At 36.4% G+C, this 22,079-nt stretch overlaps 2 protein-coding genes and 1 long non-coding RNA gene across 6 annotated transcripts; 2 read left to right on the top strand and 1 right to left on the bottom strand.

The window, feature by feature from the left end:
• The first annotated feature begins 635 nt into the window (after nt 1-635).
• On the top strand, nt 636-4,109 carry LOC130548505 (uncharacterized). 2 transcript variants are annotated; one of them, XR_008962047.1, is made up of 9 exons: nt 638-944; nt 1,051-1,076; nt 1,303-1,450; nt 1,859-2,015; nt 2,437-2,672; nt 3,009-3,311; nt 3,593-3,711; nt 3,794-3,870; nt 4,031-4,109. It is a non-coding gene; the product is annotated as an uncharacterized LOC130548505 (long non-coding RNA). The 2 variants fall into 2 exon arrangements; XR_008962046.1 differs by having other exon boundaries at nt 636-944; nt 1,051-1,450.
• A 963-nt stretch (nt 4,110-5,072) lies between these two features.
• On the bottom strand, nt 5,073-11,019 carry LOC130548494 (natural killer cell receptor 2B4-like). The gene is made up of 6 exons (XM_057325312.1): nt 9,505-11,019; nt 7,592-7,912; nt 7,198-7,494; nt 6,733-6,864; nt 6,300-6,346; nt 5,073-5,187 (listed from the first exon to the last, which is right to left on the bottom strand). Exons 1-6 carry the CDS (start codon nt 9,548-9,550, stop codon nt 5,137-5,139), a joined length of 894 nt encoding a protein of 297 aa, XP_057181295.1. The 5' UTR covers nt 9,551-11,019; the 3' UTR covers nt 5,073-5,136.
• Nucleotides 11,020-12,484: 1,465 nt separating this feature from the next.
• On the top strand, nt 12,485-17,629 carry LOC130548493 (natural killer cell receptor 2B4-like). 3 transcript variants are annotated; one of them, XM_057325310.1, is made up of 5 exons: nt 12,485-13,006; nt 13,109-13,411; nt 13,681-13,983; nt 14,247-14,365; nt 14,711-17,629. In XM_057325310.1, the coding sequence occupies exons 1-5, from the start codon at nt 12,958-12,960 to the stop codon at nt 14,789-14,791; spliced, it is 855 nt and encodes a 284-aa protein (XP_057181293.1). In that variant the 5' UTR covers nt 12,485-12,957; the 3' UTR covers nt 14,792-17,629. The 3 variants fall into 3 exon arrangements, with proteins under 3 accessions (XP_057181293.1, XP_057181294.1, XP_057181291.1); XM_057325311.1 differs by lacking the exon at nt 14,711-17,629 and adding an exon at nt 14,443-14,698; XM_057325308.1 differs by lacking the exon at nt 14,711-17,629 and having other exon boundaries at nt 14,247-14,698.
• Nucleotides 17,630-22,079: the final 4,450 nt, after the last annotated feature.

Here is a 22,079-nt window from a genome sequence, read left to right as displayed (position 1 = left end):
AATGAATGATGTTTTTACTGAAGTAACTATAGTTGAAGTATTCCTGTTGAAATAAAAACAATAGAACCCTGCCCAAAATACAACATAACATGTAATGGATTTAATGGTTATAATGGGAATTGTACTATGGATACTTGTTGTCTACTTGTATGTGATGGATTCTATTGGTGGGATGGTAAATCCTATTGGAATAAAACCCAAAACACACTACAAAGAGGAATTTAATTAAAAAATCTCATTCTAATTCAAAAATTCATTGTTTTTTTCAGCAGGGATGGTATTTGCAGTAAAACCACAGTATCCACACATTTACCATTTCAACATATAGGAACCATACTCCAATTAATAATCTTTAGTAAAACCACAGCAACTAAAAATAACATAGTTTCATTATACTAGCTATAGTTTATGTTTGTAGTTAAATTATGGTAATAAACCCAACAAACACATGGCTTCTACACTTTACTATTTACAAGAACATTACTACTTACTGGAAAATGTACTTTTAATACTTGAGTACTTTTAAAAGCACGTACTTCTGTACTTTTACTTAAGTATGAATCTGTCTTTACAACTTTTACTTGTAGTGGAGTAATATTTGCACGTACTTCTGTACTTTTACTCAAGTAAGGAAGTTGTGTACTTCGTCCACCTCTGCGTTTAACCCCTGCGAGTTCGACACGGATACGGCGCAAAGCCTGAACTGCCGTGAGATGAGTTTTTATCGTCTGTGTATTTTCTAGCTGTTTCATCGAGAGGTTGTTTGCGAGGGTAGAAAACATACTTTAAACAGATCGTTGTCTTTTCAGATGTCAGTTCGTTGGTTAACTTATGTCACTGGCTTGCGACTGACACTGTCCCATTGAACCCCTTCGAGTTAGACATGCATGCTGTGGTTCTAGTGGAGCAGAGAGTGCGACAGGACGACCAATTTAATCAATCTGGTGAGTGAATTTAAACATTAAAGTTTATATAGAAGTTGAAGTCAATTAATGTTTAAATGCAGACATAATTGGACACTCTATAACAATAAGTTTGATTGTGTTTCAGGTGGCAAGAAGGTATGCATTGGAAGTGTAAGTACTGTTCTTTTAACTGTGAAAAATGATCACAGCTATTTAAACATTATAGACTGAAACATGGTAGGTATGCTAGAAATGAGCCATTTCCATGTTTGCATCAGGAATGTCTATGCACTTTTAAATCATTTAACTTATCTAACTTTCACACCAAACTGTCTGGTCAGCAGCCAAGTGACGCACGCACCAGTTACGTTTTGCTGTCTGTCTTGTGGGTTTGCAGAGTATTGTTCTGAGGCTGATTACTTAATTCACTTGTCAAGAAACACATGAACATTACATCTGCTCTTCGCAGAAAAGAAGTTGTAAACGACAAGTCTCGCATCAGCCAGATGATTCTTCAATGGCCAGCTCTGTTTACAGAAAGTCAGGTACAGTATGTATGATTGTTTTACTTTTTTTAAACTTTAGTATAGAATACACAAAAAGGTATACATGACAGACAATATTCATGACCATTTGGGGTGGTCAGCACTGTCACTTTAATCATTTAGGGGCGGTTTCCAAGACAGGGTTTAAGACTAGTCCCAGACTAACTCAAATTTTAGAGGTGTCTTTATCGAAAACAACTCGCACTGACATATCTTAAAATATTTTAGTGCGTTTGTTTTGTCTTAGATGCACACCAGTAATGTTTTTTATAAGGTATGTTCTTTTAAAGCGACTTAAATATACTAATTTAACTAAGGCCTAGTCCTGGTTTAACTAATCCCTGTGCGGGAAACCGCCCCTTAGTGTTGACCATGGCCTAATATGGTTTGCCATGTTTTATATTTCAGGTTTGTAACGAGTTCAGCAGAGTTGTGGGGAAAAATCTCAGAGAGAGCTTCTTTGATGCTCTTGACCGTTTCTGAGCCAACAGATGTTAGGTCCCCTTGCCTTCGTGGACTGCCAGTCGTTTTAGGGGATGACCCTGCTGCCTTTAAGACCTGCTCTGTAAGTTATTACATTTTTTAAGTGTCATTATTATTAATTCTTTAAGTGGACACAGATTTGGTGTTGCTTCTTAAAAATGAGGTTAACCACTGGAGACACATGGATTACTTTAATAATGTATATGTAGTTTGAGTTTGAAGAACAGTGCTACCATAATTGTATTTGCACATTACAAGCACTGGTTGCAAAACTGCCATAAATGTGGCTTGGCAGCTAAGGAGAACATTATTTTTATGTATTTTTTATATATTTTTTTTATGCATGACTTGCTTTAAGACTGGTATTGATTTTCTTTATACATTTTCGTGCAGAATATATGACATGGTGATTGATTTTATTGTTGTACAGTATATACATTTTAGTTGACAACATAGAATTATTTATCTGGCATGACCTGGTGAATATTTTTCTGTCTTTTTAGGATGTTAATGATGAGGACTCGTACCACCAAATTCCAGTGTGAATCCTCTGCATTGATGCAGAAAGTCCACAGCTAAACCCTTCCAGAGCGTGTATCATCTTGGAGGAGAATTCAGCGATGGAACCGGACAACTTGCCTCATATCTTCTGTTTGGACTCATTTATGCCCTGCACTTGGACTATGCATTCTTGTCCTCTTAAACTGGAGTGCAAACTTGTTTTAAATTTTCAATAAAAGTACAAGAAAAATATTTTTGTTGTTTGATTGCTTTTGTATATAATTAAATACAATTAAAAAGTTAAGTGCAATAATTGGACGATATTAGTAGAAATTAAAACATTAAGTCTTTTCCACTTAAAATAGTTATAAGAACAGCTGATATGTTTAAGTAAACTTCACTCAAGTTGTTAAGTAATCATTACTTAAATTTTTTAGGGCAACAGGTTTCCTTTATTTTTTTTTTATTTAATTTTATTTTTTTTGGTTTTTTTTTTTTTTTTTTAATTTTTTTTTTTTTTTTTTTTTTTTTTTATTTCTTTAATTTTTTTTTTTTTTTTTTTTTTTTTTTTCAGCTCGTCTGCCTGTTCCTGTCATCATCAGATACTCTTCTCAATGTTCTTCATCATCAGAAAGATCTTCAGTGTCAATATGTGTGTTGTTGTGTTCAGTGATGAATGTGACACGTGTGAGTCTCTCCTGGTACAAAGGAAAGAGTTTATTGTCCAGCATCAGTGTGTCTGATCTCAACATCAGACTCTCTCTACCTCTGGAGGTGGAATATCAGGACACAAACACATACAGATGTGTCATCAACAATCACTTCACAAACCACACACAACATCTACACATCAATGATGTCTGTCAGCCGTGTTCAGGTAAAGTAATATCAATTAAGGTATTAACAATATCAATTTTATATACTGAGCTGACCTGTTTTTTTATTACAGCAAAATTTAAACTAAATACTGATCATGTCACTCCTTGCTAAGAGGTGCATACAGATGTTTATCTAATAAAACATATATTCTTAAAAAACACTACTGTAAACTGTATTAATGCAGTGATCATTCATTCATTCACCTTCTTGAAATTGATACAGGTCAAACATTGAGAAACTGACTGTGATTTAATGCTTGCTTTTCTTTGTGCTGTACAGATTTTATCCAGCGTTCACATTTAATACTGCTGATAGCTGCTGTTGTGCTGCTGGTCATAGTTTCATCTGTTTGTTTGATTTACTGCCACTACAACAACTGTAAACAACCAGCAATGAACGTGAGTATTTATACGCCACACTGTTGTTTCATCAATATTGCAAATTAATTCTGTAAGTTTAAAAAATGTGTTATTACAATAGTTCACACTCAGGAGAAGATATACACCAGACCAACACCACTGTATGAGCACAACGCCTTCAGGAGTCACATGACCACAGTAACATTCTGTTATTTCTTCAGTTTAGTCAAATGATTTGAAGCAGACTGACTGTTATACGTTTGTCATTTTAATTGTGGAAAATTCAGTTTGTATTGTACAATTCTGCATTCACGTTATATTTGACCACTGGATCTCTGATTTCTGTTTTTTCTAACAGGATGTTAAAGAAGATCACACATCATGCTCAACTGTAAATAATATGAATACAAAAATAACTAATAAAGTTTGTTTTAAACAATTGTTTTATATGACTGGTCGTCCGTTATTAAACCGAACAACACCGTTGATCACCACGACAGACGTTTGCAATACAAAAACATTTCTCATCTTTTTGTAATGAATATTTGCAAATCAAAGATTATATTGCTGGACATCTGAAGCATCACAGTGTATCATTTTACCATCATGTCAAAGGCATTTACAGACAGATTGGCCACCAGGACACAATCACATTGATACCTGCAACAAATACACTTGTGTGATTTACAATCTAATATAATCGGATAACTATACTAAAAAGAGTGTACGCGATTTGAAGTCTGTTCTTATTCTTTGATCAAGAATAAATAGGCTTATGGGTATTCCTCATCACAACTTCTAAAATTGGATTTATGTATTCAGATTTAATGAACTGAGATTATGGGTATTTACACACACAAGGAATTTGACTTGCGACAGGAGCTTAGTGCAGAAGAAAGTGTACACATGGTGCAAACATAGTGTAAATATACATTAAGATAGAAAAAATGAGAAATTAAATTAAAACAATGCACTATATACAAAAAGTGAAAAAATATAGACAAAATACATTTTTTTTAAAGAGTGTACAGATGTGTTATTTACAAGTTTAGCCTATTGTTTCTTATAATGTACAGTTTCCTGATGTTATGCGCAATGTGCAAGTCTGCAATGTGATGGACAGCGTGCAGTAAGAGCTTTTAATTGGTCAGGCTGAGAATAGCCTGCGGGAAAAAACTGTTCTTGTGTCCGGCTGTTCTGGTGGTCAGTGCTCTGTAGCGCCGGTCAGATGGCAACAGTTGGAAGAGGAGTGGGGTCCAAAATGATTTTCTTAACCCTTCTTCTCTTTCTGGAGGTGTACAGATCTTGGAGGTTGGGCAGGGCAGGAAAAAATTGAGGTGCGTCTGGCCCAATGCTTGTTACATCTTGCAAAATGGTCTACACTTGACGAATGCATCTGGCACACTGTCCTACAAGCAATGACTGCTTGAGAAACAAACGTCCCAAACAATATGGAGGGCACTGTCAAACTCCATTTGAAACTGCTGGTGCAGAAAATTCATCACTGTTGGGTCCCTGTAAGAAAACACAGTACCAGTCACAAGGAGAAAAAATAATTTAATGTACACTGAAAAAAAATACTTTAATGAAATCCTCGTGACAATTTGCACAAATATTTTTTAAGTAAAATGTGCTACTATAATTCAAGTACAACTTCCTAACCAGAATAAAGTAAATTCGACTTATTAAATACATTTAATATTCATTAAAATATTAAGTAAATATTACTTGAAGTAAACGAGTAAAAAACAATTATGTTGAACAAAAACACGTGTCTCACTCAAACTTCACAGTTCACTTAATTTCATATTAAAATAAACTATTTTTCACAACATAGTTGGTCAAGCGAGAAGAGACTGGTGGTCTCTGTACCGACATTAGCGCAGCTACTTCTCAAAAAGTGAAATAACACACTTCATGACAAATATGATGCCTCTGTCAGGGCACAAGCACCTCTCTTCTGAACAACGGTAACCATTTAAAAAAACACAAACTTAAAAATAATACCAAAATCTCAAAGACAAATCAACAAAAACACGAACAAGCCTTTCCTTTTACTGAAAAACACTTAAAATGACAGTTAATCTGGAAAATTAATCTCCTAATGCAGTCAGATGCAAAGCATGCCGGGAACTACAGATCAACTGCCAAGGTAGTTATATCTACAAAAAATAATTGATGTAGTCTCAAAAGAAAATAAATAAGTAAACCTAATTTAAACATAATAAAATTGAGTTGGATTTACTTAATATTTTGTACAATTAAAATTACTCAAAAAAAGTAATTAAAATCTTAACAACCTAAATTAGTAGATTTTAACGTTATTTTAACAATTTTTTTTTGTTAAAAACAATAACACAATTCGATTAAGTATATTTTTATAATTTCTTTTTTTTATAAAATCTACTAAGGCACATACTATTTTTTTCAGTGTATGTTAATATAAAGCCTCATTGAAAGACACAAAAATAACGATAGGGCTTATTTTATTCATGACCATATTGTCCATGTACTAAGACCTACACACTATTAAGAAAATATATTATATTAAGATGCACACAGTGCTTCATTTATTCTTGGACAACTCTTATTCATTTGGTCTCACACACACAAGTACAGTATCTTACCATATCATTGTTCAAGTGATTCAAGGATATCACCTCTTCTTCATGGACTGTAAAATAAAACCGTACATGTAATACAACTGTAAATAAAAATGTCACAAAATGGACAATGATTTTTTGTTTGTTTTGTTGTTGGGGTTCAGATCTCCACCTTCAGCAGAGTCGAGTTAGACTCTGGAGCGAGTCCGGCAGTAAGTTTGTGTGTGTGATGTGGGTCCGGAATATTGTTCAAGCGAGCAAGCTTACTAGATGTACGGTTCAAAACAATTACCATATAACATTTTCCCAAGCATTGAATCTGGCATCAATAAGCACCTGAACACAACCAGCTCAGAATCATGACGTCTGAAGTGGGAATTAAGGCAGCATAATGGGAGAGTTGAGATCAAAACTCTTGGAGAAAAGTATGTGTCTCTGAAATGTCTGTAATACTTACATTCCTGTGGTTCTTGTCTATTGATCCGACAGTGTTTGACTGCTACAATCCTGTGCTTGACCAAACCAGCTGCTGCTATTAGAATGAAAACAATAACTGCTATGATGACAACCAAGTCAGTATGGTGTAAACCTAGAAATAACACAAAAAAGGTTTGGTAAGTACATTTAATTTAAACATTTTTTTCCAAACGTGTTGGATACCTGTTTTTTTTAACCCATCATTTTTTAAAGGTTCAAACAACAACAGTCTTCTGAGTAAAATCCGAGCGTTTAGCGCAAATATGGTCAGGTCAGATAAGCAGAATATCTCAATAATCAAAAATTAACGTCACGCTGGCAATAATGCTGTCAGCAGCTGATGTTTGGTACAACAGCACTCTTGCTTGTGTTACAATTCCTAAACATCACTAATGACATGCCTGAATAAACATTATTATAACTTATATTATAACTGTGTACTGACCTGGACATGTCTGACAGACATCAGTGATGTTGAGATGTTGTGTGTGGTTTGTGATGGGATTGTTGACGACACATCTGTATGTGTTTGTGTCCTGATATTCCACCTCCAGAGGTAGAGAGAGTCTGATGTTGAGATCAGACACACTGATGCTGGACAATAAACTCTTTCCTTTGTACCAGGAGAGACTCACACATGTCACATTCATCACTGAACACAGAAAGGAACAATTTGAAGATCTTTCTGATGATGAAGAACATTGAGAAGAGTTTCTGATGATGACAGGAACAGACAGACGATCTGGAAAATATAAAAAGAAAATAGTAGAATTGTATTCTGTTTCATTTCTCGTTAAGAAAAATCAATGACCCATGAGGCTTGAATTAACTGAACTCACCGTAGACGGTAACATTGAATTTCTTTTCTGACGTTTCCTTGCTGTTGATGATCTCTAGTTTATAAAGTCCAGAGTCTGTGATTGTGATGTTTGTGATGGTGAGAGATCCAGTCTGATTGTCCAGCTTCAGTCTGTCTCCATATCTTCCAGTTTCAACGTATGTCATGGGTTTCTGTTCACGAATTTCAGCTATGCGGATCTCTTGAGGTCCATACAGCCAAAGTATCTGAATGTCTGCCTGTACGCCAGGAAGATGAGTGTGTAGAGTGAGAGAATCTCCCTCCGTCACTGACACTGACTTCACTTCAACACCAGACACACCTGCAGAACATTTGGAAAAAGTATATCTCATTGTCACCAAAATGCAGAAATTATCTTTGCAGACTATTCGGTGATTATTTGAAAGGAACTGGTTGTGATATTAACGCAAATAATATCAGATCTGGTAAAGAAAATAAAAGTTAATATAATTTAAAAGAGAGGTAAATCTCCTAAATGAACTACGAATAAAAAGTTGAATGAGAGAAATGTATTCAAGGTTCCATGACTTCCTGGTTATTTGTGTCACACCCTGTTTACTGCAGCTCAGCAAAAGAATATGATGTAACAACAGAAGTACAAGTATTTCAAAGAGTACATATGTGGAAATAAATGTCCAAACTAATGTTTACATGTCTTCTGACAATAAAGAATGCTTGAGAGATTTGAAAGAAGGGAGATAATATGTCAGCTTGTTCACAGTAACAGTATATGGACTAAATGTGGAATGAATGAAGCCCTGCCAAACAGTAATTGTTTCTGTATTGTCTGCTTTAGTGCCTGACCTTATGTCCTTGCTTATATTGTCTAGTAAAATATTTAAGTGTAATTTGTTTCTATTCAACTGCTTTCTTTCCTTAGATCAGGTGTAATTACTTTAAACAAATTTCAGAGTTGTAGATGATACCTCCGCAACCTCCACTTGATCATTTCACTCATTTCACTTCACTCATTTGAACCGATTCACTTAAACTATTTTAAATATCACTTGAACTTGAATTCTAATTTGAGATTACTTATATATGTTTTAAAAATGATAAAAAAATCAATTTGATATAAAATTATTCTATTTTCCCTAATGTGTATAGTTCAGGGGAACAGAAGCAGCAATAAAAGTAGCTTGTTGCTCACAGAATTTGTAGGAGAACATTTTGCAAATTGGATTTTTTACAGTGCAGTTGTAAGTGACACCTCCTGCCAAACCCTACACCTTGATAATTCCTCCAACCTCCAATACCACTAACATGAATCATGAATAAAGAATGTAACTTATTTAATTGACTGTAATATTACAAATAGCCTACAACCCAACAACCTCTCTAATGTTAATAATTAAACTATTATACAATTATGTATTAATAATAAGTCATAAATCAAGAACATGAATGAGGTTAAGTCCTTTAAACAATTCCAGAAATGAAATATATACATTTAAACTCACCAATAAACTATGATTATGAAATACACAGAATAGAAGAAATACCATGCACATTCTGTGGGCACATTCAGAGAGCCCCGGTGCGCGTGCACATTCCGTACGTGTTGTGACGCGCATGTGTATCAGAATCAGAATCAGAATCAGAAGAGCTTTATTGCCAAGTGTGCTTGCACACACAAGGAATTTTCTTTGGTGTTGGAAGCTTCTAGTACAGACATTCAACACAATGACAATACAATATAATACGATTTACAGTCTAAAAGATTCTAAATTGTGCATATATAAAATAAAGACTATTTTACAGAAAATGGGGGATAATAACATATAAGAGACATATGTATGCGTTCTTCATTCTCGGCTGCATGCTTTATGCTCCGTATGATAACGATTTGCTTTTCATGGATTCTTAATGTAAATCTTTAAAATACTTTCTTACCTTTCACCAGCAATAGAGAAAACACACAAAGCGGTATTAGTGGCATTTCTATCCCGCAAGTACGTTAGTTCGCTCCTTTGGAATGAAACAGACGCCGAAAACTTTCCGTTTATAAAGTCTCTCCTGTACAAAGCTGCAGTTCCCACCGAACTCTATGAAATTCTGGTCCTTTCACGATTGAACCACCAGAAAGACACGAGCTGTTTCTCCGCACATCCCCACTCGCAATTCTGTATAGTTATACCCGACTCCTGCCTACACACGGTGTCTTACACTACGTACATCGTGACGTCAGGCCGGGTCGGGGCATAAACTCTCGTACTCTTCACCATGTTGTAACTCCTCCCTGCTTAGACTATTTTGATCTCCACGGAGACGCACTTTAGAACTCATTGGTAAAATATATAAGTGCAAAAAGCATCACATTTTTATTTTTATAGCAAATTAAATGTCAATGGCTCAATTATCCTGTGTTAAAATATCATCTTAATAGGCTACAAAGTGATTCGATCCAGCAAAAAAACGCGTTCTCTGTGTGTTCTTTTAAGTTAATAGTTTATTTAAAGTTTATGGTTTTATAGTTTTAAGTTTATAACATGGCTGTTTAGTACACAGTTCAATGCAGAGGTTGTGTAGATTGTTAGGAATAGATGAGCCCCAGTTGACTCCTTTGGCTTCGGTGTGCCGATTCTGAAACGTTCTTGACTTTTGAGGGTTTTACTTTTTCTGGCAGTCCTTAGTGACTGAATGTAAACTCCAATAGATTTTGTTTATCCTTAAACAGGCTTCACGAATCTGTAGTTCGTTTAATGTGATAATCAAATGTGTATCTGTTACGTTGATCTGTTTACACGGTTTTTCTAAATAATGTTTCCTGATGTCTTCATCTGAAGCCTTGCGCTTTGTCAGGTTTTACGTTCCACATTTTCTAAACGTTATTTGTTTTGTGGAGTTTCATGTGTTCAGGTGTTTTGTTGATATTGTACCAAACTTCAGTCTTTCATTAGAGATTGCGCTTGTGGAGTGTGTTGATTTTATTTATTGCTATTTGCTGCCATCTACTGTACAACGTGTAACGTAACAGTTTAGTCCAACTTTATTTTGCTAATGAGCTTTAAAGAGACTAATCCTATCCAACCTTTGCACACCATCCGATTCAAACCCAACAATATGTGCACTTTCCCCAAATGGCCTACTCTTTGTTGAACATATTTTCTTTTTTTCTTAAATATCACTTTCTTGAACTCTACTTGAAAATTACTTATATATGTTTTAAAAATGCTTAAAACAATTTGATATAAAATTATACTATTTTCCCTAATGTGTATATCAGTGGAACAGAAGCAGCAATAGAAGACGCTCTTCTATGTTTCCTTCCCTTGTTGCTCACAGACTTTACAGGAACAAGATCTCCGAGTCTGAACTTCCTTAAAAATGTATGCAAGTGTCACGATCGCAAACAAGACCTCTTTTCGATCTGCTCGACAGAATGTGCGATTACTTGCCAAGTGTGTGTGATGAGTCATACTCACTTCTGTTCAGCTCAAAGGTCAAAATAGGCACATGGTTGATTTGTCTTCTTTCTGGTAAAACTCCGACTCTCCATGTTACTGTTCTGCGTTCAGACGGATTCTGTCACCAGTACACACTAATGCAAGTGTGTTTTGCTACAGAACATACATGCCTGAGAAGTCACGTAATCCACTCCACACCCTGTACACGGAACAACACGAAACGCATTTTAGTGGACGTCCACACTAGTGCTGCGCGAGACATATATCTACACTAGAGCGGTGCCGCGATATACCGCGCTGTTAAAATCCCGTCAGTTAGAAAAAGAATAGCTTTTAGCCAGATCCATGTTTCTTGTCGTCGATATGTGGAGTGCAGCGGGGGAACTTTTGTCTGTCTTATTTGAGACTTTGGGCGTGTCGAACGTTGGGTTTCAGTTTCCTGGCGGCGATAAATAAAAGCATGTCGACAAAGCAACCCAGCATATACCATAGTCCGGCTACGAGTAACCCACTTCTAGCCCAAATAACCTTGAATTTGGTTACATGTCGTTTTTGCCTAAAAAAACGTGTATGATATTCCATCATGTAAACAAAACCAACAGTGTTTAATGCGTTTGGTTTCATTTCTTTGACATGCTTTGTGCGTAGCCACGGTACGATACGATACAGCTCCAATTCAAACGGTGTTGTGCCTATTTTCGACCCCCCGGCTGGAGACTACCCCCCTTCGCGTGCGCGCGGAGACTAACGTCGTGTCTCCTGTAGATGGCAGTTAAAACCCTTCACTCGGACGAAAACTTGCGCATTTTCCTGTAGATGGCAGTAAGAAATCATAAATGCGATTCATTGATTCTCAAACCAAATCGTAAACGAGACTAGCAATGTTCGTGGCTTCCGTTTAGGTGACGCGTGTTAGGCTTTACTATGGCAAGCCGAATTAGCTTTTGCTCAACAACAATAGCTTTAAACAAGAATAGCTTTAGTATTTTGTAATTGAAAAATACTAAAGGGTTTATTTTTACCCACACGCCTGGATTCTACCCCCCTGTTTCTTCTGTGTGAATACACAAAGAGTCGCTCACATGGATCTGATAAACCTACACAAGTAATACAGTATGTAAAATGTGACACATTATTCTAGAAACATGGACAGCTTTAGTATTTTGGGGGGGGGGTATTATTTGAGCAGGTTCATTTTTACCCACACTCCTGGATTCTACCCCCCTTTCTTCTGTGTGAATACACAAAGAGTCGCTCACATGGATCTGATGAACCTACACAAGTAATGCTGTATGTAAAATGTGACTTATTATTCTAGAAACATGCACAGCTTTAGTATTTTAGTCCGAGTGAAGGTTTTTAACTGCCATCTACAGGAGACACGACGTTAGTCTCCGCGTGCACGCGAAGGGGGGTAGTCTCCAGCCGGGGGGGTCAAAAATAGGCACAACACCGGCTATTTGTAGCCCACGTATAGACAAGACTGGTTCATTTTCGTTCTTTGGCCAGTTAGCGCAGAGATTGTTGATGACATGAACATGTCATTTCTGTGTACAGTCCTTCAAAAGCAAACAATGGTTACAACCTCCACAATATGCTTGCGCACTATAAATAATCTGAGTTGTTAGTCTGCTTGTCAAATCCCAGGAGGAAACTGGCAGTGGTCCAAGAAACATCTAAACAATCTGGAATGTCACAGCCTATCCACACCGTACTCTTAAGGCGGAGTTAAACAGGGCGATACAAGTCACAAACACTTTAAATTGACGTCTTATCCTCTCTTCTCACAAGCTCTCCCAGACTTCTTCATAATACGTCGTTTATTATTCTTCGGTTTATTTTTGCTGGTGGAATGAAACTATTAACAGTGAAAGCAAAGTATCTGATGATCACTGTTTTATTTTGTTATTGAACTCGCTCGCAATGTGGAGTGTGGAATATGATTCTCAAAACAGCTTTTCTCTATCTGTGTTTATTGATCATGAAGGGTACGGGATTTTTTAACAAACTTCAATCGAGGATGGTTAAGATTGTCAGGACAGCAGTGAAACCAGTTTTTATTCACTAATGTTTTATTTTAATTGTTTCAGGTGTGTTTGGTGTTGGTGCAGATGAAGTGAAGTCAGTGACGGAGGGAGATTCTGTCACACTAAACACTCATCTCACTCACATACAGACACAAGATCACATACTGTGGCAGTTTGAATCTCAAGGGACTCGTATCGCTGAAATATATGCACAGATCCTCTGTACATATGATAGACCACAACTGGACAATCAGACTGGATCTCTCACCATCACAAACATCACAAGCACAGACTCTGGACTTTATAAACTACTGATCATCAGAAACACAGGAACTTCATACAAGAGATTCAATGTTACTGTCTATGGTGAGTAAACTGATGTGTGCATGTAAAGAATGGAATAAATATTGCTTTATTTACAAACATATGAGTCTGTATACTTGACATTTCAAGCTGAATTAACTTCAGGGAATTAAAAAAGATGAGAAAGTTTAGAACAGTTCTGCTTCCTTACAAACACTTTATAGTTTTAGTTATATATGTCCTAGTGACTGTATACCTGTGTTACATCTTTACAGTTGTTTACTTCGATTCATTCCTGAAATATGAATATTTTTACTTTATATATTTTCCAGCTCGTCTGCCTGTTCCTGTCATCATCAGAAACTCTTCTCAATGTTCTTCATCATCAGAAAGATCTTCAGTGTCAATATGTGTGTTGTTGTGTTCAGTGATGAATGTGACACGTGTGAGTCTCTCCTGGTACAAAGGAAAGAGTTTATTGTCCAGCATCAGTGTGTCTGATCTCAACATCAGACTCTCTCTACCTCTGGAGGTGGAATATCAGGATACAAACACATACAGATGTGTCATCAACAATCCCATCACAAACCACACACAACATCTCAACATCAATGAGATCTGTCGGCCGTGTCCAGGTAAGACAGAAATATTAAGAACAGTTGAACTGTTGTTTTATTACAGCAAATTTGAAACTAAAAACTGATCATGTCACTCCTTGCTAAGAGGTGCATACAGATGTTTATCTAATAAAACATACATTCTTAAAAAATTTTTCTGTAAATTGTATTAATTTGCAGCGATGCCTTCATTCATCATTCATTCAACTTCTTGAAATTGATACGGGTCAAACATTGAGAAACTGACTGTGATTTAATGCTTGCTTTTCTTTGTGTTACAGATTTTATCCAGCGTTCACATTTAATACTGCTGATAGCTGCTGTTGTGCTGCTGGTCATAGTTTCATCTGTTTGTTTGATTTACTGCCACTACAACAACTGTAAACAACCAGCAATGAACGTGAGTATTTATACGCCACGTTGTTTCATCAATATTGCAAATTCATTCTGTAAGTTAAAAAAGTGTTATTACAATAGTTCACACTCAGGAGAAGATACACTACACCAGACCAACACCACTGTATGAGCACAACGCCTTCAGGAGTCACATGACCACAGTAACATTCTGTTATTTCTTCAGTTTAGTTTCAGTCTGTAGTGTGCACTATTGTGTCTTACTCATGTGATCACGCATCTGAATATTCAAATGATTTGAAGCAGACTGACTGTTATACGTTTGTATATACAATTCTGCATTCACGTTATATTTGACCACTTGATCTCTGATTTCTGTTTTTTCTAACAGGATGTTAAAGAAGATCACACATCATGCTCAACTGTAAATAATATGAATACAAAAATAACTAATAAAGTTTGTTTTATATGACTGGTTGTCCGTTATTAAACCGAACAACACCGTTGATCACCACGACAGACGTTTGCAATACAAAAACATTTCTCAGCTTTTTGTAATGAATATTTGCAAATCAAAGATTATATTGCTGGACATCTGAAGCATCACAGTGTATCATTTTACCATCATGTCAAAGGCATTTACAGACAGATTGGCCACCAGGACACAATCACATTGATACCTGCAACAAATACACTTGTGTGATTTACAATCTAATATAATCTGATAAATATACTAAAAAGAGTGTACGCGATTTGAAGTCTGTTCTTATTCTTTGATCAAGAATAAATAGGCTTATGGGTATTCCTCATCACAACTTCTAAAGTTGCACTTGATGTATAATATAATAAGATATAATTTGCAAAAATTATGAATTGTTAAATTACTTTTGTAATGGAGATGACACTCTCTTGTTTTAATAACAAACAACAACATGATTTTACAGTGTCTTTTACAGAACAAACTCTGTGTCAGTTTATGAAAACATGTATAGGCCTACAACAGATAGATATAACAAAAGAAAAAAACAAGCATACTGCATAAAGTATCTTCACAATAGCTGCATTTATAGCTGGGCTGGGGCTCAACATACTCAAACAGCCCTGCCCAACAATAACGTTTCTGTGTTATCCTCTATACTGCCTGGGGTTACTCTGTCGTTTTTCTGGTTTAGTTGAAATTTAAATGTAACCCATTTGTTTATTAAGATAGCAAAATCAACATCAAAATCTGCAAAATCAACATAAAAAAAACGATTTTACTGTACAGCCTTCCACACATTCCTGACAAAGTCATGAAAACAACAAATGATTGCAAAAATTGATATGCACATTATGAAAAAAAAATTCCCCTTTAAAATGTTCTCTATCCAGTTTTACTGCTCCGTTGTTTTGGGAGTGTCTCAGTAACACTCAAGTCCATCAAAATAAAATCAACGCCTGTTAAAATAATCACATACACAATCCATGACTTCAACTGCATGGCGAAGCAATTAACAGTAACATTTTATCAACCTACTAAAACCTACTGTCCTACTATCAACCTACCTATTGAATGTTTAGGGGATTTTAATAAGTGTTTTCATTTTGCCTTTAGCCCAGGTTGTGATTTATTTTAAAATTGTAAGAAATGGTAATCTAAAGCATTTAGCCGTAAATATGATCAGTAATGGGAACAGTGCTTAATTTTTCTGTTATTGCAACTTAACAAAAAAAAAAAAAAAAACTCAAGCGTATGCATTATTTCTGCAGTGTCAGAATGGTCAAAATAAAAATGAGGCTTTGGTGTAATACTTAGGCTATTTTCTTTCGATATTCACACAACCTCTAGATGGCGACAGCGTTCCAGCAGATAAAACTTCAGAGCCGTACAGCGGAACGCAATCTCGGTATTACAACTGAACTCTACATCTTGTCTGTCGTCTCCTATTGCGATTCCTGTGCCTTGATTGGCTGAAAATGCATCTCGCAATGGTGAGAGCCAATAATAATAATGTGCTTTTGATAAAAGTTGGCTTCGCAATTGTTATGTGAGAGGAGAATACAAGCAAAATACGCAAGAAAGAATCAAAGCATCAAGTAAAAAGGCATATTCTCGCTGATTGTCTGTTCTGACATCACACATCTGACAATTATTATCTGACATCTGACAATTATTTACTTAAAATGTTAAACAACAAGCATAAAGTTATCAAGTTGAAGTTCATAGTCCCACTCCAAAAAAGCCTTGTGACAATAAATGTGTCTGATTGGAATTAGTCTTCATTTGGGGGCTAAGATGGATCCAGGGGGGCACATGCGTGGCATTTAATGAAATTTAATTAACGAAATATTATGTAAACAAAGATCAAAAATAAGGCCACCAATGTTCCAACATTGCATTATTAATGCATCAATTAAAATTCTACCTTTAAGATTATACATTTTTATTTGGGGGGTCCACAAAGGGATTGAAAAAGTTTGAGAACCTGGTTGGTTGAGCTGGTGTCTGAGCAGGGGGCACCATAAGGGGGGAGGGGGGGGCTTGATTAGGATAGCTTCACAACAACACAGCTGAGACTGGAAAGTCCATTCATACCTAGGCTGAGGCTCATATGTAAAAAAAAAAAAAATTTAACAATCAATTTCCTAGGAAAATAGTATGCCTACAAATTTTTTTTTAAATAAAATGAAAAGTGTGAGTAATCCACCTGCACTTGTTGTAACTGTATTTGTAGCACTATCGAAAACACTTCATCTTTACCACAGTAGGTAACCTCTAAAAGTATTAGTTTTCATTGAGCAATTTAGCTTATGAGTAGCTTTCATTATGCAACTGAATAGGCCCATCTATAAATCAAGACATACAACCAGATTTGAGACCATAGAGCCATTTTTTGTCTTTTTAAGATTTATTTTTGGCGTTATTTGTACAGTAACAGTGAGAGGACAGGAAACGAAGTGGGTGAGAGAGGGAGTTGGATCGGGAAAGGACCACGAGCCGGGACTCGAACTTGGGTCACCCAGAGCACTAACCACAAGGCTATCGGCTCCGACCATAGGGCCATTTCTACATTGTCCCAGTAAGCTTTAAGTCAATGAAATTTAAAAAGCAAACATGAGTTCACGATGGAAATAAACCACAGCACAGTATAAATGTTCCTTACCTCTATTTTAACGGAATAAATAGGCCTATCCACATGAACAGGCAGTGTGGATTGGTGTTCACTCACTCATAGAAAGATAGAAGTAAAATCAAGTATAATCAAAATTAAAAAGCACAACTCCTAAATAATCAACAATCATGTTAAGTGCCATGCCGTTTCAGTAAAAATGTTTGTAGAAAACATTTTCAGTATTTCTGTAATTCAGCCTCATTGTGAAACCCAGTGAAAACTAGAGTAGCACTCAGCATTTTGTTGAAGTTCGCAAGTCCTGCTTTAAAAAAAACATCTCTGATCCAAACATTATGGAGGGTGCTTGTGTAAAACTCCATTTGAAGCTGCTTGTGGTACATAAACCTCATCGCTGTCAGCTCTCTGTAAGAAAACACAGAACCAGATCAAAACTTTGAAAGTGAGTGTCAGTGTGTAAAAGTGTTCATTTATACCATGGTCCATCTGAATGCTCAATTTTGATTGGCTCGTAGGTGTGAATCAAAATCCTTAATGCGCATGTAGTTCAGTTTGACCACCGTTCTAAAATAAATTTTCTAACTATTTTTAGGCACTGCACACAGAAACTTATTGCCAACGTTGCCCCTTGACATTAATTCATAAATTACTTGATCAAATCCACTAAAGCATTTAATGCACAGCTATCCGTGGATTATCACTTACACAAAGCAACATTCAAAGAGACAAAAATGACTAAAGGGCCTATTTTATTAATAATTCACAAATCGACATTATTATTGTGAAAGTCTTGCTCATTTGGCATTAAAAACTAACTGACACACATACAGTAAGTATAGCATCTTACCATATCTTTCTTCAAGTGATTCATGGGTATCCCCTCTTCATCATGGACTGTAAAATAAAAATATTTTAAAATAAAGATGTAATAAAACCGTAAATGAAAAAAGGTTGGCTGTAATAGATGTTTTCCTGTAGGTGTTCTGTACTGCTGCTTCATCTTCCTGCAGACGTGAGACGTCATTTTTATTCGGCTTCGGCTAAGAATTTTCATTTCGGTGCATCCCTAATAAGCAGTTGATGGTCAACTCTGCCTATTTCTTAGCGAAAGATTTCTTTCCATTCCATAGTAAAAGCTGCTTTGTGAATAGTTTATTTTAAGCGAAAACGTAACAAAAAACTTAGGAGAACTGTTATTGGAAAGATGTTTTCTGAATACGGGCCCCAGATGTAACGCTGACACAACACCGAAAAAAGATGAAAAACACTCATTTTATCATCTTATACAAGGCGATGTAAAGCACATACACCATCGTCCAAATGATTCCAGTGGGTCATCTTTTGAAGAGAAAAAATCTATTTCTGAGAGAAAATTATTAATATTTTGAGCTGATTTAGCGATCAATTCATCACACTTTCCTTGCAACGTACAGATCAGTGTAGCGTGTTTAAATATGGCAGCACGTAAATAACAATGAATCTCATTGGTTCTTGCATGTCGTGAGGGTGAGTAGAAATGAAAAGAATTTTCATATTTTGGTGAACTGTTCCTTTGAGAGAAATTGAAGGTAGTCAGTGTCTAACAGGAGGGTTCAGAACAAATCTTGACAAACAAGCAGGTGTATTTGCTGTAATACTTACATCCTTGTTCAAATTGTCTAGTGGTCCAACAGTGTTTGACTGCTACAACAATCCCGATGAAAACCCCCAACACCACCACTGCTGCTACTGTGATGGCACAGACATGTGAACGGTTGCCGGCAGACGCATCTACACATCATGGAACAAGCAGATTATAGAAAATGTTTATTTAACAAATATTTTCACAAACATGTTGCGCTGGTTACCTAGGCTACAACACACCTTTGTGGTCTTAATTTTAGCACAATGTTCAAGTTTATTTGTCTAAACAAACATTTTATTTGAACACAAACCAGTTTTCAAACAATCCAAACAACAGAACCAACTACTTGCACAACCATCTTTAAATATGAAAAGCTTTACCACAGATTTTGTCAGATGAGCAGAATCTCTTAGTAAACACTTACTATAATACAATAAACATCTCTGCTGATATTTGGTACAACATCACTTTTGCTTGTGTGACAATTCCTAAACATCACTAATGACATGCCTAAATAAACATACTATAAATTTGTACATACCTGAACACGTCTGATAGACAAGAGTGATGTTGAGATGTTGATTTTGGTTTGTGATGGGAACAGGCAGACTTAGCCTCTCAGTTAAAATATAGTATATGCTAATTAAGAATTAACTTACGTTGTCAGTGTTTTTTTTTAATATGGTACACAAAGCATCTCAACTGATCTTAAGCAGCAAAACCTTGACCTCCTGTTTACTACTGTGTGCAGACGGACACTGTGCTGTATGCTTTGAAATCCCTATGATGTACATGAGTGAGAAACACATGTCTATTCGGTTTTATTTCTCATTTAAAAATCAAATCAATGACCATTAACAGACACAATTCTAAAATTCTCTTAACTCACCATAGACAGTAACATTGAAAGTCTTGTATAAAGTTCCACTGCTGTTGATGATCTGTAGTTGATAAAGTCCAGAGTGTTCAGTTCTGATGTTGGTGATGGTGAGAGATCCGGTCTCATTGTTTAGCTTCAGTCTGTCTCCATGCCTTCCAGTTTCTGTCTTGGGTTTTTGCTTATATATTTCAGCTATACGAGACTCTTGAGGTCCAAACAGCCACAGTATCTGATCATCTCTCTGTATGTGAGTTAGATTAGTGTGTAGTGTGACAGAATCTCCCTCCATCACTGACTTCACTTCATCTTCATCAACACCAAACACACCTGCACAAACACAATTTAGAAAAAAATGGCTTAATGTTCAGATATTATTTCCAGAGTGCTAGGTTGAGTCAGGAGGGTTGTCTCTTTTTTAACCAAGCCCAAAACCTGCACACAATGGAGAGCAAAAAAACACCCTCACTTGAATGTTACCACAGTCTGGTCAACCACATCTCTCACAACATTCAAAAAACTACTTAAAACCCATCTCTCGGGAGAGTTCCACACACACAAAAACTTTCGATTTTAGATTCCATTATCCATTTCATCCAGATGCTTCGTATAGAGTTATCCGGCAGCATCCTCAAAAACTGCTACAGTCTGCAATCAACTTTACCCAATGTGTTTTTTACCATGCCTGTTACAATAGTTCCCTGTTTACTGCTTCTTTTGTGCAGAGGTGGACAGTACTTAAGTATTTTTACGCAAGTATCTGTAGTGTTTTCTTTGGAAAAATATTCTTTATTACATTTTAAAACAAATATGTAAATGTAAATATATCATAACCGTTACTCCACAACATTTCATAAATACACTTTTTTTATCTGTAACACGTGTACATGAAAAATCTTGTACTTACATTTACTCAAATATTTGACTAGAGTAAACGTAAATAATACTGGATACCAGTAATACTGGATTTTTAATTAAGTTTTTAAAAACCATGTAAAAGTGTATTATGAAATATAGTAAAGTAGAATGCATGATGAAAAAAAGGCTCCGCCCAGGTGAAAAAGGGCTCCGCCCAGGTGAAAAAGGCTCCGCCCAAGTGAAAAAGGCTCCGCCCAAGTGAAAAAAGGCTCAGCGCAAGTGAAAAAAGGCTCCGCGCAAGTGAAAAAGGCTCCGCGCAAGTGAAAAAAGGCTCCGCGCAAGTGAAAAAAGGCTCCGCGCAAGTGAAAAAAGGCTCCGCGCAAGTGAAAAAAGGCTCCGCCCAAGTGAAAAAAGGCTCCGCGCAAGTGAAAAAAGGCTCCGCGCAAGTGAAAAAAGGCTCCGCGCAAGTGACCCGGTGGTTCCAGTAACGTTAACTCTAACCCACGCTAACAACTCAATGGTCGTGGGTTTGATCCCCTGGAACACACATACTGATAAAAGACACGTGTAAACCTCAATGCTCAGCAAGTGGCTTTGGATAAAAGCGTCCGTCTAATGCATCAATGTAAATGTCACCGGGCAGCGCTGAAGATGGCAACGACATCGTTTTCCATTAAATATACAATCATCAAAAATATTTTCTTACCTTTCAAAACAAAAATCAATAGACCAAGCAGTACACAACGCAGTGGCACTGACATCCTAATATTCCGTAGGTTCGTCCTAAGGAATGAGACAGATCGTGTCTGCCTAAACCAAAAACTTTTCCTGTTAAAAACAAAATCGCCCTTCTCTCTCGCTGTATAAAGCTATAGCTGACACCGGACAGTATAGCATCTGTCTTCGGCGAAGCTTAATCGAATTCCACAATGCTCGCACATCTATTCTGCACTCTTCTCAGTTGGTTCTCACCTGCCTTCTACACCACCCTTGAAGCAGCATATAAATGGTTAACACAACCATGTCATGAAATGCTTTCTAACTGATTTGTAGGCGGAGCCTCGAGTTCTTGGCTTTTTTTCTGGCAGTTCTTCTTACAAAAACGCCACCATCTCAAACCATTCCACCTCTCATCGATTTGCACATAAATAAATAATAATAAAAACAGAATGAGCGACCAATTGCACATACCTGGTGTGATGAGTCATCTCTTCTGTTCAGCTCACAGGACAAAGGGGGCGATAAGTATTGTTCAGTCCTCTTCCTGGTAAATCTGCCAATTTCCACATTA

Source organism: Triplophysa rosa, linkage group LG25 (genome assembly GCF_024868665.1).
Source record: "Triplophysa rosa linkage group LG25, Trosa_1v2, whole genome shotgun sequence".
Lineage (NCBI taxonomy): Eukaryota > Metazoa > Chordata > Actinopteri > Cypriniformes > Nemacheilidae > Triplophysa > Triplophysa rosa.
Note: the sequence above shows the minus strand (reverse complement) of the source record. Positions and strands in the feature narration are given on the sequence as shown.

What these genes read in the sequence shown, in the direction of transcription:
- LOC130548494 (XM_057325312.1), bottom strand. Translation starts at nt 9,550, where the DNA reads ATGCCACTAATACCGCTTTGTGTGTTTTCTCTATTGCTGGTGAAAG. An exon ending in TAGACAAGAACCACAGGAAT is followed by an intron (nt 6,347 to 6,732) that starts GTAAGTATTACA and finishes TTTATTTTACAG; the next exon opens with TCCATGAAGAAGAGGTGATA. An exon ending in ATCACTTGAACAATGATATG is followed by an intron (nt 5,188 to 6,299) that starts GTAAGATACTGT and finishes GTTTTCTTACAG; the next exon opens with GGACCCAACAGTGATGAATT.
- LOC130548493 (XM_057325308.1), top strand. Translation starts at nt 12,958, where the DNA reads ATGATTCTCAAAACAGCTTTTCTCTATCTGTGTTTATTGATCATGAAG. An exon ending in GTGTTTATTGATCATGAAGG is followed by an intron (nt 13,007 to 13,108) that starts GTACGGGATTTT and finishes TAATTGTTTCAG; the next exon opens with GTGTGTTTGGTGTTGGTGCA. An exon ending in GATCTGTCGGCCGTGTCCAG is followed by an intron (nt 13,984 to 14,246) that starts GTAAGACAGAAA and finishes TTTGTGTTACAG; the next exon opens with ATTTTATCCAGCGTTCACAT.